At 42.2% G+C, this 11,681-nt stretch overlaps 2 protein-coding genes across 27 annotated transcripts in view; both read right to left on the bottom strand.

Annotated features, from left to right (window-relative positions):
* Positions 1–11,681, bottom strand: part of LOC132870726 (protein NLRC5-like) — a 930,547-nt gene that overhangs the window by 84,331 nt on the left and 834,535 nt on the right. The gene's annotated exons all lie outside the window — the stretch shown is intronic.
* The window catches only part of LOC132870730 (uncharacterized), a 29,139-nt gene that overhangs the window by 1,959 nt on the left and 15,499 nt on the right, over positions 1–11,681 (bottom strand). The window contains exons 4-10 of one of the 6 annotated variants that reach the window (XR_009651191.1): positions 10,119–10,492; positions 9,094–9,401; positions 8,370–8,976; positions 7,978–8,264; positions 7,628–7,860; positions 7,413–7,540; positions 5,859–6,067 (exon numbers count right to left, since the gene is read on the bottom strand). Coding sequence is in view for 5 of the 6 variants with exons in the window: in XM_060904547.1 (XP_060760530.1) it covers positions 5,979–6,067; positions 7,413–7,540; positions 7,628–7,860; positions 7,978–8,264; positions 8,370–8,376 (744 nt within the window). In the remaining variant the exon portion in view is untranslated. Of the gene's footprint in view, positions 1–5,690; positions 6,068–7,412; positions 7,541–7,627; positions 7,861–7,977; positions 8,265–8,369; positions 8,977–9,093; positions 9,402–10,118; positions 10,493–11,681 lie in introns of those variants that run through there. The other 5 variants (XM_060904547.1, XM_060904549.1, XM_060904552.1 and 2 more) reach the window with 5 other exon arrangements.

Here is an 11,681-nt window from a genome sequence, read left to right as displayed (position 1 = left end):
TGCGATACTCCAGTAGTGAAATGTAGGGGTCACCATTAACTTCTGATTTCTTTCAGCAGATTTTTAATCGACTGTCCTTTCTGCTTGACCGTTTGACTGAGCATGACCAGGACTGGATGTGTTGTGCTTGAATTCCCAATTTTCTGCAAAGTCTTTGAACTCAGCACTGGCATACTGAGGACCATTATCAGAGATGACATCATCAGGAATGCCATGCCTTGCAAACATTGATTTTAGTGGGACTATGACACTACTACTGGTGCTGTCTCAACTTTACTATTTCAGGGAACTTGGAGAAATAATCAACACAAAGCAGAAACTCAGATCCTTTGAAGTGAAAGAGATCAGTCCCTACTTTCTTCCACGGTCTGTTTGGTACAGGGTGTGAGAGTAGCGGCTCTCTTGGGTTGCTGTTACAGTTCTCATTACAAGTGGGACACTGTGACACCATCTCTTCAATGTGTGTAAACGTGTGGCCAATACAAAACACCTCTGGCTCTTTCTTTGCACTTCACAATTCCTAAGTGTGAGTCATGGATTTTGTTAAGCATATCTTGTCTCAGCTGATGTGGAACAATGAGCTTTGCTGCTTTGAACATCAGCCCAGATGTGTGTGTGATTTCATCTCTAAATGTCCAGTAGGGCTGAATTTCTTTTGGTACTGCACTTTTTTCATTCGGCCAACCTCTTAATGTAATGTCTTTCAGTAACTGCATTTCGGGGTCATCCGCTGTTGCTGCACTGAACTTGTACAGTTTTTCCTCCGACACGGGTAGATGATGTGTGGTCATGTTCACCTCTAATTCTTTCTCCAGCAGCTATTCATTCTTCTCATTGAGGAATGCTCGACTCAATGCATCTGCAATGTGCAGTTCCTTGCCTGGTCGATACGATAGGTGACTTTAAGGCTGTATCTTTGCAGCCTAAGCAGCATTCTCTGAAGTCTCATGGGAGCTTGGTGCAAGGGTTTTTTGAAAATACTCTCCAGCGGCTTGTGGTCATTCTCAACCGGAATGTTTTTTCCATACACATACTGATGGAATTTCTCACATCCATAGACAATGGCGAGTAGTTCTTTTTCAATTTGCGCATACCTGCGCTGACAATCAGTGAGAGCCCTCGACCCATAAACTACCGGTTGTCCATCCTGCAATATGACTGCACCGATGCCTTCTGAGCTGGCATCTACTGACAGTGTCGGTGGTTTGTTAACATCATAAAACTTCAGGGTTGGAGCGTTGGTGACCAGCTGTTTAAGATGCTCAAAACTCCTCTTTTGTGTTTCTTCCTAGTGCCACTCCGGGTCACCTTCAAGCAGCTTTCTTAAAAGGTGCACTGATGTCTGACAGGTTTGGAATGAACTTTGCGAGGTATTGAATCATCCCCATGAACCTCAGCAGTTCCTGCTTATTCTGTGGGTCTGGGAGCTGTGTCACTGCTCTCACTTTTTCCTCATCTGGTCTCAGTCCACTGGCGCTGAGTGTGTGTCCGATGCATTTAATTTCTTTTGTCCTGATAAAGCACTTGTTTTTGTTCAGTTTCAGGTTATTCTCTTTTGCTCTCTCCAGCAACAACTTCAATCTGTGGTCGTGCAATGCCACAGAGTCTCCCCAGACAAGTAAGTCATCAATGATGTTCACAACTCCATCTAGCCCTTCAATCATCTGCGCACTAGCCCTCTGAAACACCTCTGGCACCGATGAGATCCCAAACGGTAAACGTAGGAATCTGTATCTTCCAATGGGGGTATTAAATGTGCAGAGCTTTGAGCTTTCATCATCAAGTTTTATCTGCCAAAAGCCCTGATTGGCGTCTAGTACTGAGAAGTACTTAGCGTTTGGCATATGGGTAACAACCTCCTCTACTGTGAGTAATGGGTAATGCTCCCGTTTAATTGCTTGGTTTAAGTCTTTTGGGTCCATACAGATACAAATTTTCTTGGGTGTGACCACTGTTACCATACTGTTAATCCACTCTGTTGGCTCCATCTGCCTGGTTATTACTACCAATTTCTCCATGTGCTGTAGTTCCTCAATTACTCTGTGTCTGAGTGCTACAGGAATCCTTCTGGGAGCGTGCATGACAGGTGTAACAGTGTGGTCAATCTGTATATGATGCTGACCAGGTAAGCAATCTAGTCCGGTGAAAAGATCCTCATAGTCTTTAAGGAGGTCATTTTCCTTTCCAACATCATGCATCCTCTTCACTAAGCCTAGTTTCACACATGTGGCTCCTCCCAGTATAGCCGGAACATCATCTTGTGTGATTTCAAACTCAATGGCCGAATCCCATTTCACCCCTTGGACGTACCCCTTGGCCCTTCCCCTCCATTTTGCGCGTTCACGTGAAGGGGTAGGGGAATCCCAATCCCAGTTAACGCGGAGGGGTAGGGGAAGGGGTAGGGCTTCTGTACCCCTCCAAACGGAGATTTTCCTGGAGCTGACTCCGAACGAAGGGGTTTGAGTGATTTCCCACAATGCCATGCGGATTTCAGCGAGATTTCATGCGGATTTCAGAAAGATGGCGGTTCCCACGGCGAAAGATTGTCATAAATGTATTTTCTCCATTATTTACGTGTTTTAAGTTGTTATCCAGAGGAAACACGCCGCTTGATTCGCTTTCGAGCTGAGAATGAGCAGCGATTTCTGAAATCCAAGCTGCTGCTAAAAAGCTTTGGGAGTGAGTATTGTTTTCGGTTGCTTGACTGTGTACGTTTTGTTCTGTTATTCTTGCTTTTATTGTTTACATGAGTGTTCTGACACCTCATTCGGTCGGATGTGGTGCACGAAGCGCCAAAGATATCCCATTCAGTGGTGTTAGTTATCACACCCTGCCAGCAGAGATTTCTGGTTCTGCGTCTCGCTCTGACTGTAGCGGCTGGTCGCAGCCAATGACGCATTTGGTCGCGTTTTGCTAACGTAAACGCTGACGGAGGTACGCGATGACGTATGCGATCGTTGAAGGGCTATCCCAATACGTAGGGGTTGAATTTCAAGCCCTATCCCTTGTAGCTCAGTTTCAAGGGGAAGGGCCAAGGGGAAGGCGGAGGGGAAGGGGGAGGGGGAGGGGTAGAAATTAGAATTGGGATTGGGCCAATATTGTGCTTTTGGCCTTTGTATTGACATGTTAATGCTCTTTTGTCCAGTGGTGCTATCTTCTGGCCAAAGAAGGCAACAAGCTTACTATTACTAACACTGAGTTTTCCTCTGACATCCAGCGCATTTAAGGTTTTAACTGACATTGCATTGCAGTCTGCACCTGTGTCCAGTTTAAAAGTCACAACTTTGTTTATTTTCAGTCTTTCAGTCCATTTTTCTTCCTCGGTTTCTGTTTGTGCCGACTCCATCACTCTTTTGTGTTTCTCATGCTCCTTTCTGACTGTGCCAATAAATGTCATTTTCTTCCTCACTTTGCTCTGTTGCATGCACATTCTTTCTCTGTTGGTGCTGCCGACTCTGTGATCTGCACATCTTAGCGAAGTGATTTTTCTTGTTGCATGTTTTACATGTTTGGCCAATAGCCAGACATTTTTTAGTTCCATGCTTGAAACCACATCTGCTGCAACTTGACTCATTTTGTTCTGTGTTAGCTTTCACTTTATCTTTTTGTCTGACAGTCCATACTCTTAATTTCTACTTCTTCTGTCAGTGCCTTGACTTGGCTGGTTGTTATTTCACTTGCACGACATATCAATGGCTTTTTCTAGGGTCAGATCTGCTTCCCTTAACAGTCTCCCTCTCACTTGGTCGTCAATAATACCACAAACAATTCTGTCACATACCAGGGAGTCGTGCAACAGTCCAAATTCACAGTCCTTGGCCTTATTTTTTTAAATCCGTTACATACAAATCAATGGACTGACTGCTTCTGGGCTCATGTGAAGAACATGTGCCGTATGTAAGGTAAGTTTTTTCCTTGGCTCACAATAGTCCTGAAACAACTTCAGCATGTCTATTTTGTCTGTCTTTCTCGCTGTCCGCGAAGACAAACGTATTACATACTTTAAATCGCCTCCTCTCCCGCGACGTGAAGAAACGTTGCACACTGCACCTTCTCGGATTTCTCCGCGATGCCACTGGCAGTACAGAAGAGCTCAAAACGCTGACTCCAGTTCCCCCAATTTTCGGCAAGATTGCCTTAAACACAAACTCGTTGGTGGTTGAAACTGCGCCATACCGTCACTCTTCTTCCGCCTTTACTTCTGACACCACGTTATATTGATGAGGCTTGACAACTGACTTCATTTATAAACGTAACTTTACTGTTCGTCTACTCAACTCTCAGCCATAAACAGAGTAGCATTCAGAACCCGCTTCTTGTTTTCCCGTAACACACCTACGGGAACTTCTAAGGCTCACAAGCCTATTACATTACATCGCCATATTTACTTTTTGATGATTTTGACTGGTCTAACAAAGGTGTTTTTATGGGGATTATAAAACAGCAATAAAAGTCAGATATATTAAAAGGTGCAGTAGGAGATTTTGGAATAACGGTTCCACAAGCCATAGTTTGAAAAGAAACACTCCCGCCCTCGCCATGCTCCGCCCCCCCGCGTCTCCACCCCTCCTCCCCCTTATAAAGCCTGAGAAAACGAGCCTTTATAACGGGTGTCTATTGCGTTACACACCAGTGGAGCTCGTTAAGTTAGAGTGTAGAGAGCTTGGAAAAATAGCTCAAACTTTCTCATTTAAACTATGTTTTCAGCCCCAATTTTCACTCCACACACACAATTTTCTCAAAAGTAGTAGCCACACTTGTCCTGATTCACACAATGTGCCTACCTACACGATAGGACTTGCAGTTTTTGAATGAGAAGCCTGAAAGTGAGGAGAGGACAGCCGCGCAGCCACATAGACTGCCATTATAAACTTGGCAGAAAAGTCACTCGTTTTTAACTCGCTCTAGTGACCTCATTTTTTAGACTACAGACAAAAAAATTACATCAGTGTGTTCAGGAGAGCCTTGTGGCACTCACTGTGAAATAATTTTGTGAATATCTCCTTCCGTTTTCGTGTAAATCCCCGTTGTTTGGAGGGAGCGCTCTGAGGGAAAACTGCCCTTTTTCTGTGCATTTCTGTCTCTCGCTGCTCAGCGCGCGGGTGGGGGAGGGGCTGCTCGCGCTCTCACACAGGGCGGCCATCTTACCACAGACAAGGGGTCTGAAGACTTATGCAAGCACAGCACAGCCCAGCACTCACATTATGATTTATAGGAAATCAAAATACTGACTAATTGACTTTAATTGTAGATGTTTATATCAGTATGTTTAGTTTTATTTTAACTGCACATTGGAGCCTAGTCAAATGAAATTTCAATCTTCTGTGCTAACATATATTGACTTTGACTGGATAATCAGCTTTGAATGTTCTTTTTGTAAATGTAAAGATATCTTTTTATCCTTGGAAGTATAACCACATGTGATTAACTAAATGCTTTTTTTGTCACAAACTACCGTGAGTCGCTGTCACTGTTTTATACTATTACTTACTCGGGCAGTGCATTTGTTATTATGCTATGATGTGAGTGCATTAGGTTTTTGAGGTGGATGAAGTATTTCTGAAGTTTCAGAAGTGAGTAAGCTGTTTATTTAGCTTCCCCCTACGGCCCTATCACATGTAAAAATATTTTCACTAAAAATTGGAAATAAATTGTATGGTTATTTGTCCTAAGGCCGCAGTTATCCATAAGCTGGGTGCGATTTGCTGGGGGGGGGGGATCATCCCCCCCTCTGGTTTTTATCTCTGCTGAAAAAAAATCCTCGGGGACAACCCCGTCAATAAAACAAACAAACCAAAAAAAAAAGTTGACATGACAGGCATGTTGTGACAGTTTTCTATGGTCTACATTGCACTCACTTTCAAAATGACCCGAAGTGGCAGCTTTGATGTTCACGAACGTCCCCAGCAAATAGATACATTGTAGATAATAACAATATCCAGAGTGTGAACATGGATTTAGCGCCATGAATCACATCCTTATTGATGAGCGCAACAGAATGAATGTATCCACACTGACAGCCTTCTTTTCCTCGCTGTCAATGGGCCAGACGTGCGTTCCTTCCCTGCTGAGAAATTCGCAGAAATGTGGATTAAAGAAAGGCGAAACGCGGCAGATAGTGCACCGACGGGAAAGCAGAAAAGGCCACATGAACTGCGCCATCAGAGCAAACTGTTCATTTAGTATTCATGCATTTTAGTGATTTTCAAGTCACTGTCCATTTAATCCGGAGGGAGAGAAACATCACAGCAACGCGACAAGCAATGCGAACTTTGTTGTGTGTTAGTGTTCGTGTATTTAGTCAGAGAGATAGGAAGATGTGTTCGTTTTCATTTAGTGTTATTCATTTGATATCATCGGATGTTATTGAGCTGTTAGCCTATTGTTACCTTAATTTTGTGACGTTTCATGATTTAAAAAAAAAAAAATCCCCCCTTCTGGTTTTTTGACAAATCGCACCCTGTCCATAAGTATGCAGTGTTAGGCTTCTCACAGCATAGGAATTTCAGCATGCATCCTGTCTTACAGTCTGTAGTATACTGAAATATTTTTGCCAAGCTATGCGTATTTTTTGAAAACATAAAATGATTATTCATCATTAATATCATAAATACATACTTCCGTTTGTTTTTTTTAATATAACAAACCTTTTGAATATTTGAATATTTTATATAACAAACGTTTGAATATCGATTGAAATTTGAGGAAGTTACGGTCATCTGAAAAGTACATATTGCTACCAACACAATGTAATGGGTAAGCCAGCTGTCGGAGGTAAGATGGCCGCCATGTGCGGACGTTCGACTTCGTTGACGGGCAACGGGGACGAGGCATCTAGTCTTCTATGTAAATCTATGCACACACACACAGAAGGGATGGGCTGCTCGCGGGCTTCAGTCTGATTGACGTGTCAGTATCTAATCATTTTGAGGTGGTTACCTCGATAGGATTTGATGGCGTTTTTCCTTTATTTTACACTGTAGACTGGATTAAAATATTTCATTTTTGGGTCAAACCTTCTATTGTACTGCTTGCAACATGGGTGTGAGGAGCTTTTCAAGCAATATGGTAAAAAATACTCCTGAAAAAAATCTTGTACTCCACCTTTAAGGCTCTGTTTTCACACAGCCTTGTGCATGACATGTTTAACTGATGTGTGTGATTGAAGTGATTATCACACATACATGTTGCTCATTTGTTTGGGAATAGTCTGCTTATTTTCAGTAAAGGAATGAGCTGACAGATCCCAGTGATTAAAACCGTAACTGGAAATTAATCTTGTCTTTATGATGCCGCCACTGAGCTGCCAGAATTGATTTGACTTGACACAGAGGCTCCAAACAAGCTCAATGAAAAAGAGGGAGATCTCCCTCCACTCACCCCAGAAAATAGAGAGAATTTTAAGTACTTACCTTCTCTTTCTGTCACATCAGTCCTGTGTAATGGATTTAGAATTCTTACTGACTTCAATATTGGGTTTCCAAAGGGAAACTTATTTAAAAACTTTTCCACAGCAGCAACATATGCAGCTCTTACACTCCTGTAAGAGAAAAAATTTCACCATTTAAGAGAAAAGCACATACTATTATAAGCACAAAAAAGTTCAATATTCCAAGCTAAAACTTACCTATAGAAACAGGTAATAATCGCAGGATCACAGTCCTCACTGATGGATTCCAAGTATCTGGAAGCTTGTATGCCAATGGTGAGATCATCAGATTTCTGCTGTTCTTCACACTTATAATCTACTTTTGATAGGTCATCAATATTCACAGCATCCACTTTCATGAAGTTCAGAACGTAAGCCTTCAAAAGACCCTCTGTTTCCTTCTCTAGCTCAAGTACACGACAGTCATGAGACTAAAAAGAGAGAAATTAATGATACCATTTTTATTCTAAGTTGAAGTGTAAAGAAGTATGGAGGGAATGAAATATGTGATGATAATCTTTTACCCATAAAGGCAAAAATATACTTACCTGAAAGAGAATATTGAACTTATTCAACTTTGTGAGAGCATACTGGAGAAAGTAATACATGAGCTTCATCTCTTCACTTACATAGGCATCAGCACATCGTTTGACATGACCAGGCTTTTCCTTGTCATCACTGCTGTTAAAGTAAGCTTGTAATGCTGGCCACTGGGAGAGGGTTCTAGCAACACATCTTTCCATCGACAGCCATCTTTGACACATGTTTAAGAACCTCCTCCATGTCGACTCCTGTGAATATTTGGAACTCTTTATATTCCTCCCTTCTTCTGGAACTGGAAAAAAGGCAGCCTTTTAAAATAACTGATAATGGAGAGCAAAATTGAAAGACTTAAGCCTCAGTGATATTCTACTTTTTTACAAGAATTTGTATAACTTACCTTCCATGAAAATAATAGTAGGTCTGCAGTTGACTTGCTGAACTTTAGGGCTGCGGTTGTCGTGAACGGTTTTGCGCTCGGGTTTCCGTCGGTTGGGGTTTATAGCATCAACAAAGCTGACTTTATGTTAGGACTGTTAATGTTATAGTCATACTGTCTGTTGTTGCCCAAATGAGGATGGGTTCTCTTTGGAGTCTGGTTCCTCTCAAGGTTTCTTCCTCATGTCGTCTGAGGGAGTTTTTCCTTGCCACCGTCGCCACAGGCGTGCTCATTGGGGATAGATTAGGGGAAAAATTAGCTCATGTTTTAAGTCGTTCAAATTCTATAAAGCTGCTTAGCGACAATGTTTATTGTTAAAAGCGCGATACAAATAAACTTCACTTGACTAGTAGGTATCAATGAGCAGATCTTCTACTGGTAGGTGGAGTGACTTTTTATGAGACTGTTGGCACAGAGGTTTTCAATATGGGAAACACAGCCGAGGTCAGGTACTTGGGAGCCTGTTGCTTGTCTTACATGGGAGAGTACAGAATTGTTCTTGCCCACCATGACACTTGCATTGTCAGATGAAAATCCTTTGACGCTTGACCAGGGTATATTGTGATGTCTGTAAAATATACAGTAAATAATGTCCTTAGCACAGAAAAAAGTAGTAGTAGTGGTAGGTCGGCCTATCATTAGATTGACAGAATTTAAGGACTGGAATAAAAATCTATCCTCTTACCTGTTAATAATTATTATATTATGGGAAAAACATTTACTGTAGTGCGTCTTGTAGAGTTGTGAACAAGTTTGGAGCATGCGGTTTTTTGCACACTGGAATGCCTAGAAATCTGTTTTCAACTCTGAAGGTCCTTGTCAAGCAGTCGGCCCATGATGGCACAAGCTTTGTCATCTGACCTTTTGTTGGACTCCTCCATCATGGTGATCGGGCCCTCTTGAGCAGTTTCCACCATGTTTTCCATATAGTGAGGAGCAGGAGCCTTATTGATTGTAGCTGCGGTTTTCAAGGGTTTTTTGGAGTAAACTCAACTAAGAAATCAAGAAATGTATTTCAGGGTTTTTCCAAGTATGCCCAACAAGACGACAGAACTTGTTCAATCAATTAAATTAAAATATCTTTTTACTTGTTTTTCCAAGTATGCCCAACAAGAGGATAAAACTTGTTTAATCAATTAAATCAAAATATCTTCTTACTTGAAAAATCATTTTTACTAGCTATTTTTGTGACTTAAAAACTAAAGTCATGTTAAATGATTGTCACAACTTAGATTAAAAAGTAGGGGGAAAAAGTCAAATAGACAATTCATGTGCACAACCATTTCCTTTATTTTAAACACATACTAACAGTATGCAAAAAACATGCACTGGGGGTTTCAAACCAGGTAAAGTGGAAAGGCAACTGGGACATTCTTCCAAATGACTTCTTACTAAATTTGATCAAAACAGTTTCAACACATTTCACTGAATACGCTTAAAAAAAATACGCTTAAAAAACACCCACAGAGAGAGAGAGACTTTCTGTAGAACCTCAAAAGTGTATCTGAGGTTTTTGATTTGATCAAAATAGTCTCAAAACACATTTTAGCACATACAGGACTTGTAAACATAAGCAGTTACTGTATACACAGTGGTGTGACCTGTAGTATTTAGTAAATAAACCTTAAGCCCTTAAACAATTAACAAGTAAAAATCCGTGTAAAACAATCAATTAACTATTCAACAAACTTTTCCGCCTCTTGCCCTCACCTGACTTGCAGCTCCGAGAGAGAGAGAAAAATGGACTTGCCACATTAGCGCAGACATTTCTGCATTTTACTTCGGAGTGATTGAGCTCGTGCAGAGCAGCAGTGTGCTCCCATGTCAAGGAAAACTTTCTGTAAAACCTCAAAAGTGTATCTCAGGTTTTTGGGGTATTCCATGTTGATGAAATACAGCAGGCCAAACAAGTATGCGACTGCTGAAGGAAGGTCCTTTATGCCCTGAACGATGACACTCTCTTCCAAAAGCACGCCAATGTTGATGACCGTAGGTAGGGACGTAACAGATGCTACATCATCCTCGAAGACTGTCAGTATGGCAATTTTTACACCTTTGGTGTAATCCTCCTCTTCATCTGTGTCCTGAGTGTGCAAAGACAGAAGACATTACTGAATGTGTGAATGAAATTCACTGCTCCAATAAATAAAGGGAACACCAAAACCATGCAATGCAACTCCAAGTCAATCATACTTCTGTGATACCAGCCAGTCCAGTTAGTAACGAAGCAACGCTCATTATGAATCCATTTTGTGCAAATTTAACAAGCAATGGGTAGAAAGTAGAGGTAATAACCAAAATACACCCCACACAGACCATTTCTCTTTTTTCATCCTTTCTGGCTGATTTTTTTGGCCACATGTGCATTTTGACAGTTTCACACCCTTGTAGGTACCACATGACAATCTCCTTCACCCACTGAATTTACTTAGGTAGTGCTCCTCATCCAAGATGACACATTAATGTGTGCTGTGGCAAGGAGGTTTGCTGTGTCCCCCAGCACAGTGTCCAGAGCGTGGAGATGCCAGGAGACATGCCAGTACACCAGGGGACGTGGAGGAGGCCATAGGACGGTTTACAACCCAGCAGCGGAATTGCTTTCTCCTTCCTTGTACCAGGTGGCATGGAAAGAGCACTGCCAGAGCCCTGCAAAATGAGCTTTGCAGGCCACTAATGTGCATGTTGATGCTCAAACGGTCAGAACCAGACTTCATGAGGAGGGTATGAGGGCCTGGTATCTACACGTGAGGCCTATGCTCACAGAGCGGCACCGTATGGAGCGATTTGCATAAATGAGAGAACATAAAAATCTACATATTCTTGCATTGGCGCCCTGTGCTCTTCACAAATGTTGCAGGCAGCATACCATTCTCCATGGCATCTCCTGACGTTGTCATGTCTGTCACATGTGTTCAGTGTGAACTGCTCTCATCTGTGAAGAGCACAGGGCACCAATGGTGAATGTGCCAATCTTGATGTTCTATGGTATACGCAAATCAATCCCTATGGTGCCACTCTGTAAGCATAGGAACCACGTGTGGACACCAGACCCTCATACCCTCCTCATGAAGTCTGTTTCTGACCATTTGAGCATCAACATGCACATCAGTGGCCTGCAAAGCTCTTTTTGCAGGGCTCTGGCAGTGGTTTTTCTGTACCACCTTGCACAAAGAAGGCGATAGCGATCCTGCTGCTGGGTTGTAAACCGTCCTATGGCCTCCTCCATGTCCCCTGATGTACTGGCATGTCTCCTGGCATCTCCTCCAAACTCTG

Source organism: Neoarius graeffei, chromosome 22 (genome assembly GCF_027579695.1).
Source record: "Neoarius graeffei isolate fNeoGra1 chromosome 22, fNeoGra1.pri, whole genome shotgun sequence".
Lineage (NCBI taxonomy): Eukaryota > Metazoa > Chordata > Actinopteri > Siluriformes > Ariidae > Neoarius > Neoarius graeffei.
This window is presented reverse-complemented; position numbering and strand designations above follow the sequence as displayed.